Raw genomic sequence first — 25282 nt, forward strand, 5'->3', positions numbered from 1 at the left:
ACTCCGCCAAACATAATTCAACATTTTGGAACCTTTGAAAGTTGATGACATGGCAGATTTTCCAAATTCTCATAGCAAGTTAATTGGATTGGCAAAAAAAAGAGAGTTCTTTAAAAAAAGTCTTTCTTAAACCAAACAAGCCCACATTACCACTGACACATTCAGAGCCATCCGCCAGGCCTTATGGTAGCAGTTAACTCAGGTCAGCAGCAACCAAAACAACAAGCTGGTGTCTGCACCAGTTACTTCCGGTTTTCTGACAGAACTTCGGCAGCTTCCTGCCGCGTGCAGGCCAATCAGAGGCTGAGGTGAGGGCGAAACGGCCAGTGGGATGCTGAGCTGTGGGCTGGAAAGAAGCACTCAGAGCTCCAGAGGGGTCATGGGAGCGAATAAACACTTGTACACACAATGCTTGCGCACACAAATGACCACACTCTGGGGTCACAGAGGCTGATGGAGCACAGCTGGGTGTCGTCTGAAGACGGGGTTGAGAGAAGATGAATTGAACTGTTCCAAGACTTTCTCTGTGCCCTTATCTCTCTGTGTTCTTACCCTGTCCATTTGTACTTTAGTATCTCCCTTTTCGGCCTCCTTTTTCCCTCTTTCCTTCCTTTTCTTGTTTCTCCGTTGAAGGCAGGAATGAGAGGACAGATAATATCAGCGCGGGCCTTACACCATTACCTTGTGTCTGATAAACCACTCGGCCACTCCATCACCCTACCTCTCTGACTCTTTCACCAGCAAGGGGGAAAAAAAGCAGACAAAGGGGCATTACGAGAAAATTTAGTTTGGGATAGGGTGTGTGCCTGTGTGTTATTCTTCTGTGTAGATAGCAGCTGTTTGTAAAAGAAGAGATGGGAAGTATCAGGGGTCCTGATGGCATCCAATTAAGGCAGATAAAATGATGATGAATTGCAGTCGGGTAGCAGAGACGTATGCTCCTGTGCTTATGAGCACATACACACAAACATACAGGAAGACGGTAGCAGCAGGAGAAGAAGGTAGAGAAACCAGCTGTACAGATTTGGAGAAGATTGTTTTGGGAAATAAAGAAAAGGAGAGGGGGAAGAAGGGCAAAGAAGTTTGGAGACAGTGATACCAGATAAAAAGAAAGGGAGCAGAGAGGCGAATGAGGAGGTGGAGGTGGGAAAGAGGTAGGTGCAATGAGATCGAACGAGAGTTTGGAGGGAAGAGAGGGCAAATCATTTGCTCCCTTTCCAAATGAGGAGAAATGATGGGAGGATGGCAGACAGATGATAGATAGATAGACGGAGCAAATAGAGGTCTAGAGAAAGGCTTAACATGTCTGCAGGGAGAGTGGTTGACACAACGCTTGCTAGTCTAATGGTGTCACCCACCCCTCCGTGTGTGTGCGTGTGCGACTTTGTGGAGTTTATAGGATAAGTTGACGTTACAGAAAGTAAAATCAAAAAGTTGTAGATGATTAAAAAAAAAATTCTATATTATAACAAGCACATAAATGTACACATGCGGGGCTAAAGGTGGCTGAGACGGGACTAATGAGGGCCTTAGTGCTGGTTGTTGAAGGGTAGGCGCAGCAGAGCATGGTGCAGCCTGGTCTGGCATGGCCTGGCACTTAATGAGATATAAACACTGGACCTGCCACCGCAGTCAGCCACAGCGCACACTGACACTGTTTTAATTGGCTTGCAGTGTGTGTGTGTGTGTGTGTGTGTGTGTGTGTGTGTGTGTGTGTGTGTGTGTGTGTGTGTGTGTGTGTGTGTGTGTGTGTGTGTGTGTGTGTGTGTGTGTGTGTGTGTGTGTGTGTGTGTGTGTGTGTGTGTGTGGATTGAAACTACATGCGAAATTCAATGGAACTTGCTGTGAATTGTTGCAGATTGAAGAGCATTCGCTCTTCCTTGACTTTGTAATATCATGTAATATCTCCTATAGTTCAATCAGATTTTGATTTCACTCTATTTTGTCGAATGCCAATTGATTTACTTACCTATTTAAACCAGTATATGTGAATTAGCCAATGTATGGTGTTCTTATTACCAATGTATGGTGTTCTCATTACCCCGACCTTTCGTTTCATACACTAATTTTTTCTCAAACTCTTTCCACCAGTCATCTACCCGTCTCCATCTCTCCCTCCTCCTCCTCTTCTCCTGCCTTCACCTCCTATTCATCTCCGTCCCATCACTGACTGACCACCTCTCCTCCCGCCCTGACAGGCGACGAGCAGAGCTCCCACGCTGCTGTCCTGGATAAATAAGAATGAATTGCTGCTCAGCTATCAGCATATGCCAGCTTCTCCACCTCAACCTGCACCTCACTTTCATCATCCTTTTCTCATTTCTGTTTCTCTCCTTGTATCACTGCAATCTATAACCTTTACTCTACATCCTTTTCCTCTACTCTCCAGCTTACGCTTCTGTATGATCGTTCAATGGGCAAACAAAGCAGCAAAAGTGATTGTTACAGCGAGATCCTCTGGCTTTACCTGCGATGAGAGGAGATGAACTTCTGAGGGAACGTCTGGTGATTTTGACGGTGACTGAGCAAAAACAAGTTGACATATATCACTCAATATAGGCCGTAATGCTTGGTGTTGTTATTTGATGAGTAATAAAACATTATTGCCCCAACTGGAAAAAAAACTAATTTGTGCAGAAGAAAAAAATGAACACTTGAGGAGAAACATTGGCTTCATAAATAATAAGTTAAAGTATCAAAGAATAAAGTAAAGGTGCAACGAGTCAGTGCGAAAGTGCATTTGGCTGGTATGCCTTCTTTTAATGACTTGAACTTGACAGGAACTTGAAATTAGAAAGGGAGTGTGTCTATTATTAGTGATAGATAGCATGGGAAGGTCTGTCAAACCTCTAGCATGTGTATTAATAGCCACATGGCTAAACAAGACATAGACATCCAGACCCGACCCAGAGGAAATAATAGATTATTACCAGTTACCTTTCAATTTCTCCCTTTGGTTGCATCTGCTTCATGTGTCAGAGAGTGCTACTTCACAGATGGTGAGGTGCGTCATGGCCTTATTATGTGTTTGGGTGAGCAGATGTAGGTGTCAGTGGTTTGCAGGGGGAAAAAGAACAACTGGTTGTGTGACAGAGCAGGGGAGTGAGCGAGGGGAGAAGGATGGCATGAGTTGACGGGGGGCAGGTATTGAAAATATGGACGTTTCTGCAAACGGCCAAAAATCAGCCTTACGTCTGGGGAGAAGTCGAGTACGCTTACACTCGCTTAATGCGTAGGCTGGAAAATAAGAAACATTGGCTATGGCAGCATTATTTTTCCCTCAAGCCAGCACTTTTCTCCCCCACCCTCTCTCTCTCTCTCTCTCTCTCTCTCTCTCTCTCTCCCTTTCTCTTTCTCTTTTCTTTCCATCATTGAAGAAAGTATATGTGCGAGCTTCTGCGTGCGCGTGTGTGTATTTGTGTTTGTGTTTGTGCACAAGAGATAAGCTGGGTAACTGGGTCCAAGCAGGCTCCAATCCTGTTAGCATTAGCGATTAGCACTGGCTAACAGGCCCCTATTATGATCGGGGGCTGATTCCATGCCGCCAATCCCACACATACAGTACACACACACATGCTGAGCTATAGGAAGGTTTACCACTTGATCCTTGATTAGGAAGCCGTGTCTGCCTGGAAGATGTGTGTCTTTTGTGTAAAAGGGCGCTGGTGTGTATCAACCTACACACTGAAACACACTGTTCGCTGCACTTTATCTGGACTAGCAAAAACACATTTCACCTGGACCATCATTCAGTCAGTGTCCTCACTCTCAATGTGACTTCTGTTGAAACGTAGAATAAATGCAGAATAATCGAGATTGAAGGATGTGTTGTGTCAGGTCGTAATTCTGGATAACTGTCGTCGTTCACCTTGAGAGGGCTGGAGAGAGAGGAGAGAGGAAGAGAGGAACCTATTCTATGCCAGGTTAGGGTTTTGCCCTGGGCAGGTTTGGTATTTTTAGCTGTCCAGCCTGCGCACACCTTCAAAATGACTAACTATCAGGCTATGACCCTCTCAGGAGGTAACCGTTGTAACTTCATACCTGCTTTCCTTCATCCCTCCTCCATCCATCCTCTCCTTTACTCAATCAGTTTGCAGTGGCAGATGTCTGTTTCTGCACTTTTCCACTGCTTCTCATTCTCATATTTATATTTTGTACCGTTCTGGATTTACATAAGCACTGAAAGTAAGGGAGATTTTTTAAAAATTATTATTCAACTTTTATGTAATTTTGCTCTGATTTTACCTCATTCTAAACTGCATTCTATTTTAGGATGTAATCATTCATCAAAGGACATAGTGAGTTTGTACCTCCATTTACAGTAGACTCCTCCTCTCTCCCTCACTCATGAAAACCCTGACCTTTTGAGAGTAACCTGCTTAATGTTTGCATTTCCATATTGGAATCTGCTCTGCAGTGAATAAACCATGTGGAGCATGTGTGTATTCCCTAAACTGAGAATCGTGCAAAAATGCTGGTTCAGTATGAAAGTTTAATAAGCCTTTGGTGCAATGAGATGAGCTTTGGATCGTAACCTCACCTTTCCCAGGCCTCCCCACCCACTGCTGTTCATTAAACACACATACATGCACAAACACACCATCACTAACTAAATATTCATGTTTTCATTCAGTGAAGGTACATACTCGAATACCACTCTCAACATAGCCCCCCCCCTTTGGGGATCGATGTACAATCAGAGAAACATACCTGTAACAGGGAATATTGTGAGAAAAGAAAAAGACAAGTAAAGAGGACAGGCAGTGTTATTGTTATAGCTGTCGGTGCCAACACACCTCGTGTGCATGTGCGTGGATGCGTGCGTGCGTGCATGCGTGCGTGCGTGTGTGTGTGTGAGAGAGAGAGACTTGGGTTTTTAGGCAGAAGACTTTCCACAGGGTGTGAAAAATTCCCAGGGTGTACAACAGGGTTAAGAGGTCATCACACGTCTATCATCTATTTTTCTATCAGCTAAATTAGCTCCTCTCATGTGATTCAGAGTGGAATCCAGTCATGTTTTGTTTGGCTGGTCAGCAAAGGAGCAGGACTGAGAGTTTAAGGAAGCTTGACCCTGTGTCCTTTAATTTAATTCTAAAATGTTTAAACAGAGTCACAGGAAATGATTTGTAAGTGATGCCGAAATCCGAGGAAAAATGGAACAACTTTCCAATAAATAATAGCAGTGGATTACATGAGAGAAATCCTGCTTTTTGATAGAAGATCAATCTCAGAAATATTGAGATCGTGTTGACTTCCATTTTATAATGGATATAATGAAGGTGCTAAATGTAAATGTTTTTGCCTTTAATTAAATACTTGACGAAATGATGACCTACTGTGTGACAAAAACTGGAACGCTATGGACAAATACGCACCAGCCACTCTTCACATTTACTTTGTTGCCCAAATAATTAATCAAGTAATAAGTCAACTTAAAGGACATTATGTTTACAATTAATAATTTTAGGGATGGACTTTCCCCTTATTTCTAATATTTTATAGACAAGGAATCGAGATTAATCAGTAATGAAAAAAATCTTTTGTTCACTCATAGGCCCGTAGCATACAGTACAGTCAGTTAATTGTGAGTCAGGCTGTCCAACATAGTTTTGACTGTGGTCAAAAAAAACAATGAGCAACCCCTTAATCTCATCAAGGAGTCACTTGATTCAGTACTAATGTGGAATATAGCTTAATGGAGCTTTATTGCTGTGATTTCGATCACGTCAAGTTTGAAAAGCCGTCATCTGCAACAACTCGAACAAGTGCCAGATGTGAAGCCTGATAACACCCCTCTTTTCCAGGGGCTGTCTTTCTCTTTCCTTCTCTACCTCACTGGTTTTGCCCCTCTTCATCCTCTGGCCTTTCAGCCTCTGCTCTACCTCGTCAGCTTTTCCTTTTTTTTTTCCTTTTCCTATTCTTACTGCTCTCACTGCAGTGTCCCCATTCATCTCAGTTCCTCCTTTTTCTTTGTCATTGTCTTGCACTCTCACACACACTCGAACACACCCATATGTTCTCTCCATCTCTTCCCAGTGAAGAAGTGTCTCTTGTTCCCAGGCAGACTGGGTGGTCTCTTGGGGGGGGAGAGAGAAAGAGAGGGAAGGAAGGAGGGAGAGTAAGATTGAAAAAGTTCACATGCTCGGACTTCAGTGGAGAGAAATATTAGCTGCCACCCAAAATGTGCGATTGTGAGTGTCTTATCTTTCTGTGTTTGCATGTGTTTTTATTTATCATTCTTTATTTCTGTTCTAGACTATATGCGATTAGTCTTTGATGCATTTGCTGGCATCCAGCTCTGGAAACCGTGTCCTCTGTGCAGAATGCATATTTATAGTACAGCGTGCACATGTGTTTCCCTGGACGTGTTTGGTCTGTGCGATAAAGGAATCTGCTCCATATTTCCTTGTTTGACTGTGGGCGTTCTGTGGGATGGATGTAGGGGAGAGAAAGTTGGACTGAGATTTATATGGGAGGAGGTTTGTAAAGAGGTAGAGGGAAGGAATAATGAGAAGGAACACGAGAGAGAGAAAGAAAGAAAGAGAGAGTGGAAAAGAAGGGGGTGGAAAGGAGGATTGCAGGAGAGGGAGAGGCAGAGGAATGCGTGAAAAGACCAAGGCAGACATGTCAGGGAACAAATTGAAAATGCCAATTTCACTTTAGCCTCCACCAGCTCAGGCGCTTATAACCCAGCTCCAGCCTCTTATTCCATGTGTAAATGAATGGTGTCCACAGAATAACACACAATCACCTCTCGATCCATCTCGCCCTCACTCTTCCTCCTTCAGCCCTGCTGCTGTATCATCCTTTCTTTTCCCTTTTCCCTTCCCACTTTCTCATCCTTCTTTTCAGCCTTTTCCTTTCGTTCAGGTCCCCAGCTCACTCCACCTCTATCTTCCCACCCATCACTCATCTTTTGCTCAAGTAATCGATAAATCGAGTAACAGTAGACTGAGTAACTGAGTTCAATGAAGAACTAGTGGTGGCTTTATATATAAAAGTGAACCCTTGGAAATATTGCATACATGTACAAATTTGTATGAACGTGTGTTTGTGTGTGTGAGTGTGTGAGTGCGTGTGTGCGCGCGCTCAGTAACATTTTGTTAAAGTTGTCTCAATAATGGTTCTGTGGGTTTGCTCCAAGGTGCAGTGTCTCTTGGGTAAAAGTTTGTTCTTCAGTCTTTTCACCTCAGCCAAATAAATCAAAGCACCAAAATGTGCCTGGAGACACATTTTGAAAGAATTTCCCCCTCAACATAAACTCTTAAGAGTAAAGTATATGTGCTTCTGAGATACACGGAGACATACTCCTTTATTTGGATATCAGCATCTCTGCCTTCAGGGCTCGCTGAATGTTAATCTTCCAATCGCTAAAGTAAAGAATGAATTAATCAGCCATCCACACATTGTGACATTACTGTGTCCTCTCATTTTCTTATCTCCTCTACGCACATTTCTCGGTCCTTTGCCCCCTCAAATAAATTCCAATTCACTATTATTACAGACGTCATGATGAATCTCACAGTATCACACTGGAGTGGGCGATATCACGTAGTGGCGAAGTTGTAGCTTGATTCGATCTGTGAGGGCCCCATAGCCTCCGGCACAGAGGCTTTCACTCTGGATTTTATCACCACTCCACTCGAGGAGAATAGTTCTGCTATCTCTCCCCCTGAGGCCAGTGAAGATACTGACCAGCCCACTGGTAGTGAGAGTGAGTGGACACCCTTTGACTGACAGAGGCATTAGGTTAACATGGCCTGTCTCTAGTTTTACCAGCTATCACCCTCACATCACCGCAGCAGTGGCCTCAGAGCAGAGAGCGGGCATCTCTCGCTATCGAGCATCTGTTTTATGTAGTATCGGAGACAGAGTGTGCAGAGGGAGTCTCAGAGTGGACGGTGTGGTGTTCTCGACGAATGAGTACTTTCAGACCAGTGTGTTTATGTGGGGGTAGGAGTGGGGAGGCGGCGTAACTTTTTAAGGCTACATTTTATTTGCCGGCGATAATCGTCGTTGATAATTTATTGGTTTGGAGGGTGGAAGAGTCTCACAGGAGCTCTTTTCTCCGTTGCTCCTTCAGCGAACACACCGCCATCACACTGCCGCTTTTGAAGCTTGTTGTCTCATTTTAAGCAATTCCATAAAACTGATTACACCGACGACGAGTCAATTACATTTCAGCTCTTATTAGTTCAGGATGCAACAATGAAATTAGATGAGAGTATTATTGTTGGAGATATATTACACTTTTCATTCATCACTGGAATGGAATGAGTCATACAGTGATGGGGATTCCAATCTCTTAATCAACTCGGTGCTAAGCCAGGCAGCAGCGGATGTGCCGCATGTTAAAATCACAATATAGCCCTTCTCTCATCATTCATTTTTATTGCCCTGCAACTGCCTGGGCACCACACACAGTTGAATAACATTACAGCCTGAACTGAGATAGCTCCTGGTATTTTCTTTTTCGTTTTTATTAAGGAAAATATTGTTCAGACAAAGATACATGACAATGAATGTATATCTGTTGTTTTGTCTTTCAGTACACCTATGATGGCAATGACATCAGTGACCTGCCGGTGGACCTGTCCGTGGCTTGGAATGGAAACTTTGTCATTGACAACCCCTACAACATCAAAGGTGAGTTTGTGTTGCTGTTAGCATTATGGTAAATTTTAGGGATAAGAGCTTTGTAATGCTATGAACAGATTTTATACATAATTATTGCATTTTGATGAGTGGTAGTGAGCGACCCGACCCCGGATAAGCGGTTGAAGATGCTGATGATGATGATGGTTCAGTGAGCACAATGAACCCAATTTTCATGGCCAAACTCTGTCCCACAAATAACTGGCATTTAGTAAAAACACATTTAAAAGTACGCTTAAAATGTTTCTGTCTGAGTTTTATCAATCTCATTTCAACAAGTTCGGTTGATTTGTCAGTTTTTGATCTTCAGCTGAGTCACTGCAGATACAGAATCTAAAAAATCTTAGATCTGCTCCAACTTTAACATTCAGCTTCAACTGCATTGTGAATAATTCATACTGTGACCCAGAGAGTCCACCCTTTATTGTGTTTGTTTGATTTGACTGCCACTCCAAAAACACATTCCAAAATCACACTAAGAGTGTACTGACAAATTGCATTTAATACACAAATGATCAATAACGGCAAGGGATTATCTGTAACGGAAAATCAATTATTAATCTGTGATCTAACATCAGGCAGAGTAACAAAACCATAAGCGGCCACTTGCACAAACTTTGTGATGGATGAATCTTGCCAAGACAATTAATGTTATTCATTTAAAACATGACACTCAACGATGACTTTGAGAATTAAGCGATGAAATGAATTTACATATAAGCCAATTCTTTTCAGCTCCACAATGAACATATTTTTGGATCATATCATTAAATCTTCATATATATATATATATATATATATATATATATATAAGCAGTTGGAACAGCATTTGAGCCTGTAGTATATATACATTTTTATATGTATATATATATATAACCACACCTTACCCTCCAAACAAAGAACTATGTGGGTAAAACATACACACAATCGATGCACTACTGTGGGGGAAGACAATGAGATCATGTCTGCTGGATGTAATTACCGGTAGGACTGTCTTTGTACTGCTGTGTCCATAATTATTGCGACCTGTACAGCGGAGCAGGGGGGCTATAACATTATTCTCCTGCTGTGAGGTACAATAACATCATCGCCAGCTACCACTGCGTTCAATAGGACCTGCGGATGACGAGAACTCAGAGTTTTGTACTTCTGGGGGGGAGGGGTGGGGGTGGGGGGGGGGCTGCATTATCTGTTACTCTTTGATGGTTAAAGCCAGCGAGGATCTGAGATGTTTGTGGTTTACTTTAGACTAGAAATTGTTACATCTGTTGTGTCTGTGAAGACGCGATCATTGCCATTTTATCAGTAATGTAAGGTGACACCATAGAGTCACTTTGTCTGTTTACTGATGTCACTCCCTGCAGTCTAAATGTAACAAACCAGCTGTTATCATCTCAAATTTCACCTATTTTCAAGCTGCTGGTCATGACCGATATGTCACAGTATATGGATGTTTGTAACATATACCATATATCTGTCTATGAACATAGAGACCCCGCTGCAATCCGCAATAAGGGGGGTTTACATACCTGGAGGCAACATAAAATGCTTTGACACCCAATGGTTCTCCCAAGGACATAGTGTTACTAAATAGAGGCCTTAATATGCCTCCGCACTGACAGCATACAATATCGGCAGCAAGCATCAGCGTCTATGCATTGTGTGTTATCTCAAGTGTAAATCTCCTGAAGTGCATCCGTAGGCGACCTGCAGCCCATACATGTCCCCCTCTCTCTAGCTGTCTCTCTTCACTGTCAGCCCCCCTCCCTATTTCTTAATCATGATAATCATCCGGTGGAGAGCGATGCTCACTTGTCTTAAATACTGATATGTTAATGTAATTAGAGAGGAGTCGTTCAGCACACAGTAATTGGTGCAGGGTTGCTTTAAAGCTGCTCCATGACCAATGGGATTTGGGGATGGAATAGTAGAGAGAGGGGGGAAAAAGACTTCAGTGTACAATTCCTGAGGCCTTTGGGAAATTGTGCCTTAACTCAACTTTGTCTCTGTGACATTGAAAAGTTTGTGAAATTTTTTGTGATGATGTTGAGAAACTTAAAATTGGGAATTTTGTTAGGAATTTTAGTTCATTTGTCTACTTAACTGCAATGATTACAACAGTTTTGATAAGGTGGTTGTTTTATTATCTCCCCAGCCTCATTTCCCCACTAATAATTTCCTAACACTTTACTGTGTCTTTCTTTTTCCTTTCTCCAGCCCACCTGTATAAGTGCTACGCACTAAGGGACAGCTGTGGGATGTGTTTGAAGGCAAACCCCAGGTTTGAGTGCGGCTGGTGCGTGCAGGAGAAGAAGTGCTCCCTGAGACAGGAGTGTACTCCTCCCGAGAGCACTTGGATGCATGCCACCACAGGAAACAGCCGCTGTGCACACCCCAAGATCACCAAGGTAAGTCTCGATAATGATGTTACATACTTGCATATTATCACCACATAGCAGCTCAGTCTGCGCCTCAAGCTCAGCAGGATAACGCATACCTGACTTAGGGCTGGGCGATAAAACGATAACGATATGTATCGCGATAGACACGTAATCAATATCAATAGAAAATGCGTTCGATAGAACGTTTCGATCATTTTTTTTCCTCGTTGGAAGAAACCGGAGCAAAGAGTCTAGCTAGGCCAGCCACTAGATACGCCGGCACTCGTCCTCTGGTAACTACCAACGTATGGTGTGACACGCCTAATAGCCAATCATGTAACAGTATCACGTTTGGTTCCGCCATCTCGTTGGCTCGTGTTTGTGTTTCTTAGGTCATAAGAATTATCAATAATTATCGCTATCGACCGATATGAAATATTAACACCCCCAGGTCAGTGAGGCCAGGGAACAGCCCTCTCTAAAATCAACACAGCACGAAGCTGCTAAATCCAAGTTATAGAAATGCTCTTCTCTTACCACTGCAAAGTTAAACCAGTCACTTCAGCTGCTATTTGGTATTTGTTTCCTGGCAACTCAACTTCAAAGTAACAAATAAATCCGATTTCTGTCGGGGCAGGGGTCAGAAGGGAGGGCATGCAGGCGACAATATGCCCTTTTGTAAACAGGGTAGTGATTACTTCTTGTTTGGCAACTTTTAAACTAATTTTCACACAAATCAGAGGATTTCCAAAGTCATATTTAGTAAAGGCAGTTCTCCAAAAGAAGTTATTTGAATTTCCTTTCTATGCTGGGTCATTGTTTGGCTCCAGCGACTGAAGGGGACATTGTAGGAAGAAGGACGGCAGGGAGGATAGACAACTTAGAAACCATCACCATGACTGCAACCACAACACAGATGGGCCGGCCAGGAGGAGGCAGTTCACACACACCAAGACTGAACTCACTGACATGATTAGAGATGATGGCTGCACACATACACACACGCACACCTGTGGAGGCGCAGGAGTGTGTGAGTGTGCATGGAAGAGATAGACAAAGAAACATAGAATGTGAAAGTTTGCTAATTGTGTCCCACCATGGGTGCAGAATATGTGTGTGTGGGCACTCTTGCAGTGCTTGTGTGCATCTGACAGGCCGTGTGAGCTAAGGCATCTAAACACCATGGCGTAGCCATCTGTTGCCACCAGTAACCGTGGCGGTGGTCCTCATCCGAGTGTGACCTGGGTCAGGGTCTGTACAGCTCGCCACAGGGACTGACACACATGCACGCCCACACACAGAGTGGGGTTGAAAGCCGTTCACCGCCGTCTGAGATGCATCTAGGCGTTCCACACTTAGTTAAGCGTTTTTTTCCTCTAAATTAAATTGTATCTCAAATAGGACGAAGCGTCATCTCAGGTAAAACACGCGCCATTTCTCTCCATTTAAACGAGTGTGAAATATGTGTTGTCTATAATGAATGGCCATTTCACCAGTGCAGACTTGTATGGATGAAGCCCTTACTACATTTCCTGTGTTCAACGGGTTTGTCTCTCTGAATACGTAATAGAGATATTGGATAATTGGGGCACCAGCACATAGATAAATCCTTTAGCTAATGCCCCCTCTCTCTCTCTCCCTGCTCGCTTCAGTTATCTCTTTGAAACAAGCGCACAGAGGCAATTGGTTTGCGTGTGTGTATGTATGCCAGAGAGCGAGTATGAAAGGAGGAGTTTGGGATGTGTGAATGAGTGTGTGTGTGCATGCATATTGAGGGGTAAATCCTGGCCTCAGGGCAAGATGTTGGTGGCAGTCAAGAAGCAGGTGTAGAAGAGCTTCAAAAACAGCAGAAGAAGAGACTCGCTGAGGGTTTGAGAATACAGACAGACAGACAGACAAACGAAGAAGAACAGAGGAAGAGAGAGACACTGCAGCACATGTTATCACCTCTCCACCTTTGACATTTACAGTGTGACATTTAATGCCAGAGAACATCTGGAGGTGACAAAGGAAAATCGCTCCCTCTCCTCCTGCCATTTCATCCTTTAGTTCCCCAAAGAGAATCACGCGCACCACGCAAATTGAATATTACTCCACTTCCTACCATCCATTCAGTCAAATCCCCTCTTTTCCTGTCTGATCCCCTCCGTCTTTTGTTTATGTGTCTTTCCTTCATGAAGTCCACTTTGTTCATTTTTGCAGCATGCTAGCTGCTGTGTGTCCATTAGCTAGCGGATTAGCCACTAATTTCATTTGGACTGGAGAATGTGTTCGACCGGGGGGGAAACGCCACTGGAGAGTGTGAACAAGCACACGGATATATGCACACACAAACACACACCGCTATTCAGGGCTTTCAGAGCATGCTGAACCCATTTGGTGTCATTTCCGAGTGTGCTATTGCCCATTTGAAGTTGAGTATTGTGCCACTAAAAGCTCTGGCATCCAAGAACTGCACTAAGATTAATTATTACTCCTTTCACAACAAGCAAACACACAGCTTGTGTGTGCATATGAGCCAGCACGAACACACTTGCATAAGCCAAAAAACCCTCTGGCTCCTTCACACAAACACATGTGCTCTCTGAAGCAAAGTCAGATGTAAGATGTTTAAAATCAGAGATAGAATATGTATTTGCACACACACACACACACACACAAACACACACACACACACACACACACACACACACACACACACACACACGCGCACTGTGTTGGGGTGTGGTGCTGTCTTCCAGGGTAGTGTGGCAGTGTCCTAGTACTGGCCTTGGATGCTGCCTGGCCCTCCATCATCCATCATCTCCTGCCTGCCTTGTCCTAGGGGACAGGAGGAGCACTGCAGCTAGCCCTTAGAAACCAATTAAAACAACACAGGCCGTGTGTGTGTGTGTGTGTGTGTGTGTGTGTGTGTGTGTGTGTGTGTGTGTGTGTGTGTGTGTGTGTGTGTGTGTGTGTGTGTGTGTGTGTGTGTGTGTGTGTGTGTGTGTGTGTGTGTGTGTGTGTGTGTGTGTGTGTGTGTGTGTGTGTGTGTGTGTTGGGAGGGGGGGTCTTACCATGTCGCATGTTAATGCACTCAGTGTTTATGATCCTGTTTATACGGAAAACGTTTGTATTTTTCCGTTTTCTTTTTTTGCGTAAAAGTGTGTGCGCCAATTTCACAGCATTTGTGCTTTCCAATAATTTCTCCCACATGTATTGTAAAGCTGCAGTATTGGCCTTTGCCAGACTTCTTTATCATTCGCTACCTCTCTATTTCCCGCGTCTTTCGTTTCTTATCTGCCTTCATGTAACCTCTATCTCTCTTCTCCTCCCTCCCACCTACAACCATTTGCCTTTTTTCTTCCTTCATTCAACCTCCCATTTCTTTTCTATATCCCCTCCTCCCCTTCCATTCCCATCCTCCTTCAACTCCTTCTATCCTCTTCTCCTCTTCCTCGCATCCAGTCGGCCAACATCGAGAGAGATGGTTTTCTCTATAGAGTTCTGCTTTTACTCGTATGTAGGGCTGAAAGGCTTCACATCTTCATCCTTGATATCTTTTACTAGCCTATTCATAACCATTTGATAGTGAAAACTTCTCTTATCTGCCTTTTCGTTGACATTCGTTTGTTTGTGACTTTTGGTTTTTGAGAGGCTCACATATCCTAGATAATCTTCAGAAACCTTACATCATGTTAATATCATCTCTGTCTGTGTCCCCTGCTTCCCACTTCCTCCTCGTCCTATAACAAGCAGATGCCGTCTGTGCTTTGCCGCTCAGTCGGCCACAATAGGCCTCACACAAAGCCTCCAACACAACGGGAATAGTCGGAGACAAAGAGAAAAAAGGGAGTTTGAATGGGTGTAGAGCTCTGCGACAGAAAAAGGAGAATAGATTGAGTGTTTAGTCTTGTGGCTTTTATCAAAAAGGGCTTTCTGTTTGCATTGTTTGGTTGTGGATGTTACAACTAGTGTGAGTTTGTGTATCTGCGTGCATGCTTGTGTGTGTGTGTGTGTGTGTGTGTGTGTGTGTGTGTGTGTGTGTGTGTGTTTTGATAACCCAGTGCTTATAGAGAAAGAGGGATTTGATTACCATTTCTGAAGATTGTGACTAGTGGACTCACTCTTTTGTCTCCAGCTAAAATATATGTATTCAAGCCCATTGACAAAGAGACAGAGAGTGAATTAAAAAGACAGAGGCCCGGAGAGGAACAGGAAGAGGGAAAGGGCAAGGGAAGGAGGAGGGATGTTCATCAGAAGCCTAGCTGCTGTAAGAATGAAAACACTCCTTAATCACTGTGGCATTTCAGTTCTGGCCTGCATGACACTGGGCTTTGTTCCTATTGTGCGTTTCAGTTGGTGGTGTCCTGAACACCTGTGGCTTTTACCAGCCTGTCACCTTTTCTATAATGATGTTAGACTGGGAATCATTGTGAGGTTCCAGGTGGAGAAACAGATATTTGAGCAGGTCGAGAGAGTGGCTCTTATTTATCTGTGAGACAAGATAAACTTTACAGCATAATTATGGATATAAACATCTTTCCTTCCTTAGCGAGCAGTCGATAGAGACATTGATATAACTCATTTTGGGACATAACACCACTTACACTTTGATTTTTGTACATGGTAAACAAAGATGATACAACATGTTAATTATTGAGCTCTGGGTGGATTTTGGTACATTTGGACAGAGCCAGGCAGAGAGTGGTACAGAAGTTCTCTAAGCCACGAAAAGAGGATGTCAGAAAACATATTTCCCAAACTATCTTTAAACCTCTTTTAGCTTCAGTGTACTCTTTGTCCCTGATGAAAAAGGAAAATGTTACTCTGAAGCACAGGTCAGACAATTATTTGTAAAAGCTATTTTTTTTAACCAAATCTGTTCTGTCCATCGCTGCTGTCAGTGATTTTGCTCGCATCGGCAAAGTAGTTGAACATGGTACTCTGGTGTGAAGTTAAACTATGGCAAGATTTGAAAAATTCATCAAATTCTTAACCAATTGTAAATTGTCGTGACAGTACTGACCTTTGAAAGAACAACTAGAACCAGAGTACAAAGTGGAGGAGGCTATGGTGGATTGTGTCCACATGGTTTACTGTCAGTTTTTGGATGGAAGTGAATTGTTCAGAAACCGTCCCCTTGAATAACTGTTGAGTTCTTGTCCAGTTGGCAAGCAAAGATGAGTAGCCATTATGTCCGCAAGCTTCCAACATCACCTATTTTGTTAGGACGAAAGAATGAAGATTGCTGTGCCACTTTTGGATGTAACCAGGCAACTGCGGCTCACTTCAGAACTGGCTGGTGTTTGTCAGGGTCTGTGTAGACATGTCTGCTAGCGTTTTTTGTCGACACAAAACGGAAAATAATATGTTGATTTATATCTGTCCGCGGTGGGCTCAGGTGAAATGTCTGACTGACAGCTAGGATGTGAGCATAATCAGTCATGATTCATTTTATCCTTCCTTTGTGGCAAGTGAGGTCAGAGTGTGACCTTACCCATACCCCAACCACACAACACCCAACCACCGACGTCTCATACCCTTCACACTCCTCCCACCCTGCTGCAACAAATGACCCCACCCCTTCCGCCGGGTCCTAATCCAATTAGCTTTAGCCCTAATTATGCTAGTAATGACTGATTACCAAAGGGGCCATTGTCTGCGTCAGGTCTGGATGAATGGGATCGTGATTAGCGACTGGGCTAGCCTTGGATAGCCATAAGCACCTCTGCACCCCTTTCACAGACCTCTAGAGGAAAGAAAGGGAGCAGAGGTCGTTGTGTGCAGTAATTGTGTTGAGTAGATTAATCGTCACAAGGTTAAATGAGAGATGTAAGTGAGGGGTAGACGGGTGGGTCCAGGTTAAGTGCGTGAGTTGGCAGGTGGTGAATGTTTGACTGAGTTGAGGTGGAGTTAATGGATCTAAGGTCATTTTTCATCTCACTTAATGAGGTGGCAAGTGTCTGAGTCATGCAGAATGGAAAACGACCATAACGACTTAAGTCAACCATCATTCATGGTAACACACTACATATGTTCTATGACATACTGCTTTGGGTAGAAATTGATTGTAAAATGTCTTGTTCCGGTCAACTTATGTCCTCTCGTTGTTCTTCCACCCAGTTGCATCCTGAGACTGGGCCCAGACAGGGAGGAACCATGCTCACCATCACTGGCGAGAATCTGGGTCTGCAGTTCAAAGACATCCAGAATGGAGTGCGAATCGGAAAGGTGACCTGCAACCCTCAGGAGGACCAATACATCAGCGCTGAACAGTACGTCGACACTATCTCTGTCCTCATCTCTTCACTCTCAGCCTCCTTGTTCCTGAGACTCTGCTTCCCTGTTTGTCTCTGTCCAATATTGATGTGACACTTGAGTTTGAAGCACAACCGTGCAACTCCCTCTCAGACCTCTGTTACAGGAAAACCTCCAAAGGTTTGAGTGAAACATTTCCCTTTCAAACTAACCAATTCCTCAGTTGAGGGCTCATGCTGCTTCTTGTACTGGTAAGGGCAGACCATGTAAATCAGTCAGCAGCGAATTAAGCGCAGTCAGAATAGAAACCTGGTGTAACCACCTTCATCAGAATTAATTTTTTCCTTTCTGGGAGAAACTTAATGACATTTGAAGTGGGTGGTACATTCTAGAGATTATTCCACAGATGAAAGCTTGTCTTGTGAACACTGATTAAGATATTTTACTGCTTTCTGTGCATTGTGAATCATGGTGCGTGCCGCTGGTGGAACTTAGCTCAGATTTGATAAATGCATTAGTGTGGGAAAGCTCGTGCAACAGCAATAAATAATCATGCCTCTAAGTTCTCTCTTGAGTTTTTGGTTCTGTTTGTTGGACATGACTGAACTCTTTGTCCAAACCGTAAATGAGTTGCCTCATTTCAATAATTTTCTTCAGTATTCATGTAAGTTATAACATGGGAATCCTCAATTAGATTTAATTTGGAATGTAAAACAATTAGCAACCACAACCAGTGTGACGCTGGTGCTCCATTATCATAGCTAACCAGAAACATTGGTTTCTTTCTCTCGGCTTCCATGAAACTATTAAATGAGCCGCACTCTCTTTTTTATGTTGAATTCATTCAGAAGCAAAGATACAATGTAGGACGAGGAAAAGTTGGGGACACTCGTCACAGCTGGAGGTGTCCTCAATATTCTATTTCCAACTATGTAGCTGTCATTTGTACCCAAATGCTCCATTTGTTGAGTTGTGTAGCACAGTCCCAGCAGATTTTGTTTTCCCTCTGCCCCCTCACTAAGAAAGAAACAGAAGAAATGTGACTTTGATGGTTTGGCAGGCAGCACAACATAGTGCCGTGCAGCTCTCACCAGCGATGACAGGTGTCCCCAAAATGGGTTTAGAGAAATGGCAGGGACACGTCAGCTTTGATTTATAATTTATATCCTCACATATTGTCACATTCACACACAACATGCTATTTTTATACGTGCTCCTGTAGCCGCAGAGTCGTATCAGGTGGTTCCATGTTGAAACTTTTTCTTTACCACATGTTCATTTTGTCCGAGCATTCACATCCAAAACCACCACCGTGTCAATGTTTAACCCTGTTAGCCATGTAGCGCTGCTTCGGCCTGTTGCCATAGCACCCACAGGAAGAGCAGGAGGAGGGCGCGGCTAGCTGTCATGCTAATTAAAAGTGATGCTAGCCATACAGTGCCATTAGGGGCCTGGTTGCTCTCGTCATCCGGGTCACCAGATCAGAGTCGTAGCACAAGAGACAGGACAGGGTTATGGGACTGACAGCACGGGACAAGGGGCCGCTGGTGGAGAGAAGGATGGTGCGCGGATTGTTGGACAAAATGTAGACACATTGTTCTTGTTCTTGCTCGTTTCTCTTTCCTTGTGCTTCTTGGAGCCTGCACACCACTCCCTGTTTCTGTGATTGAAGAGGACTTGCATTGAAAGGAAATGTGGCTTTCTCTTTGTTGGCTTGTCATTCACCTCAGTCATTAAATATTTACAAGATGGATTTGATTCCACATTGAGAAAAGTAAATCATTTCTACCTCCAGTGGGAAAGACAGAACCCAGTATCCCTCTTGTCATCGTCTTATTAGTATTTTCTACATCACAAACACATACATCAAAAAAAATTACCATCGCCTTTCACCCATGTTACTTGATTGAGTGAGGTATAATTTATACCGTTGTCACCTTAACAAATCTATTATGAACTGTCTGTCCTTCTAACCAACCGGCTAAACGTAGCCACCTGTCATCTGAGAACTAATGATGCAAGTGAATCCGCAGTCTCTAACTGAGAGCTGTCCAGCATTTTACTCACGGACACCGTCATAGTGGGAGACCGGGGAATAAATGAGAGGGGAAATAAAAAACAAAGGATACACACAGCACTGGAATGTGAAATTCATTGTCATCGGCTGCAGTTGCCATGGCCACCTGCAGGGAGGTTGGAAGCAGGAGATTTAAGATGTGTTGGAGATGTGAAGGATATGCGCCTGTTCAGTTAATCAGCCTCTCTCACTTTAACGGTCTCCACCTTCTCTTTCTCCTCTTCTCTATTTCCCTTTTTCCTCTGCACTCGCGCCCTCTCTCTCCGTCTCATTCATTCGCTAATTAACAGTCAAGTGTCCCCAGTGGGTGAAACATGAAGAGTGTGTGTGTGTGTGTGTGTGTGTGTGTGTGTGTGTGTGTGTGTGTGTGTGTGTGTGTGTGTGTGTGTGTGTGTGTGTGTGTGTGTGTGTGTGTGTGTGTGTGTGTGTGTGTGTGTGTGTTCTCTCTCCCTGTGGGCTACACCGCCACTCTTCCCACACTCAATCATTTCACCGGTGGATTTTCATTTGGCCCGCCAGCGCCTAGGGCCAAGTGTGAGGCTTACGGTTCTACAGAACACACCAATGCAGACACGCACGCGCAAAACTCCCCCCTTTCTTAGCGCTGCAGATTTCCACTATTGGAGCAATTGGTCTACTTTTTGTTATTTTTATGAATAAGGCACGGTGTATAGTTTATTCTGAGCTCTTGGAATGTTTTTATGACTTTGTCCTGACAGAAGAGAAATGTTGCACTAGTTCTGTTTCACACGTTCTGTTACCTACCCCCTCTTTTTTCTTTTCTTCAAGGCATAAACAATGTACAGGGCAAAACAATCCTAACCTTTTTTCTTCTCGTAAAAAAAACCAGTTTCATTCTTAAGCAAACATTGAAATAAAACTTTGACACTCATGCATTCATTTAGTCGTTATATCAATCTCTCCTTTCCATCTCTTTGTTTCCCTTTTCAGGATTGTGTGTCGGCTCAATGATGCAACAGGCTACCGGGTGCAGGAGGCTCAAGTGGAGGTGTGCGTGAGGGACTGCATTCACCCCGACTACAAAGCAGTCTCAACCAAGGCCTTCACCTTCGTGGTGAGTGTCGCTCATTCAAGAAACACTAAGGACAATTCACGTTTTTAATACAGGATTTGCTGTCCACGATCAAGCCCATCAAGTCATGCCTGACCTGCCTGTCCTTCATCTGTGTGTTGCCCCTCAGTCTCCGTACTTTACCCGTGTCCATCCCTCCACGGGCCCGCTGTCTGGAGGAACCAGGATCACCATCGAAGGCAGTCATCTCAATGCAGGAAGTGGCGTGTCTGTGAAGATAGGACTTAACTCCTGCAGCTTTGAAAGGTTAGTGACTCTTTAGTTCTCAAAACGTCTGTTTGTTTTGTTATTTCATAGTCGAAAACAAAATGTTTCAGGTGATATGCAACATGTTATATTTTTTTTTATATGCTGTAAAAGTATTGGTTAAAAAAAGGTTGTTTTTTTTAACCACAAATCTTTCATACTACTTTACACTGACTATATGTTATAATTATAGTAATACTTACATACATACATATATATTGCTCTGGTATTCAATATTGATTACCAGGAATGACTTCATGAAATTCTGTATCGTCTCTTAGTCATACATGTCCCGCTGCTTGCAGAGGTATTAATAGAGGCTTAGATCACTGGGGAATTTGACAGTATAAACTTACATAGTGCTGTTCTGAAGGCAGGGACTGTTGTATTATTTTCTTTATTGATTCATCTGCTGATTATTCTCACGATTAGTCCATTAGTTGATTGGTCCATAAAATGTTGATCGCGTTTCCCATACCCAAAGATGATGTTTTGTTTTGGTCTACACACCAAAATTATTTAGTTTACCGTCATAGAGGAACAAAGAGCTGAAATCATAGAATTTTAATAAAAAAACTACTTGAATCGATTGTCTATATAGTTGCAGATTAATTTAGTAGTCGATTACTAATCGTTTTACAGTTAACTGTTGCAGCTCTACACTGTAATAATTTAAACCTCTTGGTCACTACCTTTGATTTGCCACAGGTCTGAAAAATGCAGCCAGTAAGACGAAGACCCACAGGACTGTAATTCACAGCAATTGTGAGAATGACAGTGTAGCCTTTCTCTGAGGAGCTGATATCATTGTTCACTTGTGCCGTGAATGACTTAAGTGCATGGCCCACATTTTGTGAGAGATATGACTATAATTTGAAAGGAATGATATGGGGTTGCTGGTAATTGGAAACTCACATTTTGCCTCCTTTGAACTCATTTTTTCCCTTCTCCCTTTTTAGTTTTTAGAATAATCTGCCACTGTTATCTTCTGTCGTCACTCACTCTGTGAGAGATTGTGACAGGATTTCAAGAAGAGGAGACGCAGATCCAATTTGATATGACTCTAATTCCTCCAGCCAAGAACTGTATTGTTTCTTTGAGTCCATTTCCTCGCAAACTGACAGAGAACTGAGCTCTGGACTGCATCCACCCATGTATGGTGTCTGGCAGATGGCAGAGTAAAAAAAAAACCTTGCTGAAAAGAATGTTGGTGAACCAAAGCAGGCACCTACAGTATATACTGAAAGGTGTTAGACTGGAGAAGGGACTTATTTCTGGTTTTCTTATTTCTCCCTTTGGACAAATTCTCCAAAATGCTGGCGTTTCTTTCTCAGACAACAAGTGACAGGTTAAACTAATGAGCTTGGACCTCAAGTTCTTTTTTTATATATATATCATATCAAAAGAAAAGTAAAGGCTAATTTAAAGCTCTGTGCACATCTCAAGAAAGGTGAACATAATAGTCTTGGCCTTTCATTCACTGAGCAGCAATAACCTTTATGGCCAAAGTAATGAACTGGTTGAGTCCCTCTTTTTAATGTGTCTTTGTATTCAGTGGGGCCTCTGCTTTAATCAAAACCTATTTACCCCGAGTCACTCATCCTCTTATCTCCCTCTGCAACTCCCTTTCTTTCCCTTTCTCCTCGTTCTCTCTGTATCCCCTCTCGGCTTTCCTTTGTGTGGCTGCAACCTTGTCAAAAATGTGCACGCGGCACCATAGGCACTCTTGACAGCGACAGTGTTGTGAAAATGGTTTCCATGGCAACAGCACCAGTGGAATGTGGAAAACCTGGGGTTTTTTGTATTTTGTCCTTCATTTTTTTCTTCTATCTTCATCCCCTCTCAGTCTGCGGACGTTGTTGTTGAAAGTGCCTCTTGGGAGACAATAGTCAAACGCAGACACCCAGTTCCTGTTTTTGCTTTCTTTTGCCCAGCCCCAGGATAGAGCTGCCAAAATACATTTTCTCTCTTTCATCTCCTCCATCATCTTCCACTTTCACAGCAGATACCAGGGAGGGATTTGTGTACAGATCAGCTTGCTCTTCTTCATGTTCAAAATTTCATAGTGAGCCACCTGCTATCACGCCTGCACAACTGACATACACACATTTACACACACTTACAGTGCACTGCAAGACGTAATCAGACGACAAAGGACAAAAAACAGTTTTAATCTTCTCCGCCTCACAGTGCAAGCAATCCTGCCTAAAAAACTACACACACACACGCACATAGCCTCACAGGTAAGCCATAACCCCGCTGCTCGGCCAGCAGTGTCTCCCCCTGACAGGGGGAGGGCACAACGGAATGAGCCCCTGGAGTAGAGCACAAAGTTTCTGGCAGCGGCACAAAGTTTCCCAGCAGGTCACAGCTGGCTGCCTGTCTGCAAGGGAGGGAGTTACATCACACAGAGATACAACCAGCCTGATCTGCCACTTCAGATCTATCAGCCAGAAAAAGCGCAGGAGGGAAGGAGAGACCAACAGACAGACAGACAGACGGAGAGAGGAGCTTTGAAGTACAGCACTCTGTGATTTGGGCTGATGAAATTGCGGCTGGACAGAGTGAAAGATGTTGGCCTTGTTCAGAGGCGACTATGTCACCATTGAACGTGTGTGTGTGTGTGTGTGTGCGTGTGCGTGTGTTTATGTGTGTTTGCTTTCTTGTCGCATCTGATGAATAATTCATTAATTATTTAAGGGTTGAAGTTTTATTCCTGTGCACTCACTTCAGATTTTTTTTTTCTGTGTCTGTCTCAGAAACTGTGAGAGAGTTAACTCCCAAATATTCTAAATCCTTCTCAAGAACTTATAGTATTGGTCCTTTGAACACATTTAAGAGATACCTTCAGAGAGCTTTCCTTGTAATATTTTTATTTCTTGTCTTTCCCAACTCGCCTCATCTCGTGCTCTTCCAGGCGGAGCAGCAAGGAGATAGTGTGTGTGACCCCATCGGGTCTAGCCTCAGGAACCACCCCAGTCATGGTGGACATCAACTCTGCGGAGCTGAGGAACCCAGAGGTCAAGTTCAACTACACAGACGATCCTACCATTCTCAAGATCGAGCCTGACTGGAGCATTGCGAGGTGAGGAGACAATTGGAACAAAGACGAGCCTTTTCAGTGAATGGAGGAAATAAAACTGAATTATTGATTTATAACACAAATACTGCATGTACCCCACATGACAGCACTAAAAGTGTCTCAGACTAAAATATGCCAGTGGAAATATTTGAAAACTGGGCAATATTGGTATGCTGTATTTATGCTGAAGTCCTGCTGCACCATATATCTAATTCCGTCAGGCAGCATTGTATAGTATATCAGCATGTCATATGTTTATTCCATTATCTATAATTTACACCAACTTAGTGTTTGATCTACAATTCTGCTTGATATATAGAACAGATACAAATGCATGAATACTTTATTGATCCCTGGTGGTGTTGTGCATTTTTTTTTTTCATTTCTGAAATATGAACTGTGTAAAAGGTGATAAATGTGTTATTCTGCTGGCATATACTCCGCGACTGGCTCTGGAAGAAAAAAATTACAGAACGTTGCTCACTGTTTTCACAGTTATCTTGATTTTCAAAGGCATATTATTTATTCTGTTTATCTTTATGTTTCAAAAGTAAATCTTTGAGAGCAGGAACAGCAGCAAAGGAGGCTCCTGAAGCAGTGTACGGCTAGTTGATGAGCTGCAGCAGAGATGTATCTGTAAATATTATTTGACTTATTGAAATGAGACTACATAGCCACAGGAAGATTTCCTGTGCAAACACAAGCTGTGTTGTTGAAGGGGGGGAAGAGCTTGGAGCTTCCAAATGCTAATGGGCTCACTAGTTTGACCTAGAAACTCCAGCACCTAACACACACACACACACACACACACACACACAGTATAGTTTCAGGAACTTGTCATACATTTTTTTCCAGAGTTGTTTTTTTTACTGTATGTTGTTTTCTGTTGCACTGACTGAAAATCCTCCTACTCTGGTATCCAGATAAAAGATGAATCCCAAAATTAATTGCAGATCATAAAGTAAAAGTACATTTAACAAAAAACTCAAACAAGTTGCATGTCATAGTCACAGCTGTGTTGCTCCTACAGTAGCTTCTCCTCAGCACAAACAATCTTCTTCTTTTTTGTCAGTCTACACTCCCTGCAGCCCTTTCCTTTTAAAAGGAAAGGGGGATTAGGGTATGCTAACTCTATCCCTGGTGAATAAAAGTCATATTTGTCATTTTGTTATAAAAACAACTCTTCATATACTTTATATCCCATTTATTTATTTGGGAGTATCACCTGTTCGGACGGCTCACCTTCGACTTTTCCACCAGACACATGGTCTGTTCAGACAGCGTATCAATCCACTACTGCATCATCACAGGGGGTCGAGGTGAAGACGGAGAGCGCCTTTAAAACTCTGCGGGGAGACAAAAGTCTCTGTTCATGCGAAAGAGGTGTGAGCAGATGAGAAGTCTCATTTGGAGTCAGATGAATGAAATGTTGAGGGTAGGCGAGGGGAAGAAGAATGGAAGTGTTGGCTCCAGGCTTGAGGGAAAATAACTTCAGCACTCGGCTTGTG

The 25282-nt window shown here is 43.2% G+C and overlaps 1 protein-coding gene across 4 annotated transcripts in view; it reads left to right on the forward strand.

Annotated features, from left to right (window-relative positions):
• Nucleotides 1-25282, forward strand: part of LOC118309694 (plexin-A1-like) — a 171214-nt gene that overhangs the window by 119348 nt on the left and 26584 nt on the right. For all 4 annotated transcript variants that reach the window (XM_035632091.2, XM_035632093.2, XM_035632092.2 and 1 more), the window contains exons 11-16: nucleotides 8550-8646; nucleotides 10873-11063; nucleotides 17142-17293; nucleotides 20305-20428; nucleotides 20556-20692; nucleotides 23610-23777. In XM_035632091.2, the coding sequence (XP_035487984.1) occupies nucleotides 8550-8646; nucleotides 10873-11063; nucleotides 17142-17293; nucleotides 20305-20428; nucleotides 20556-20692; nucleotides 23610-23777 (869 nt within the window). The remainder of the gene's footprint in view (nucleotides 1-8549; nucleotides 8647-10872; nucleotides 11064-17141; nucleotides 17294-20304; nucleotides 20429-20555; nucleotides 20693-23609; nucleotides 23778-25282) is intronic.

Source organism: Scophthalmus maximus, chromosome 6 (assembly GCF_022379125.1).
Source record: "Scophthalmus maximus strain ysfricsl-2021 chromosome 6, ASM2237912v1, whole genome shotgun sequence".
Lineage (NCBI taxonomy): Eukaryota > Metazoa > Chordata > Actinopteri > Pleuronectiformes > Scophthalmidae > Scophthalmus > Scophthalmus maximus.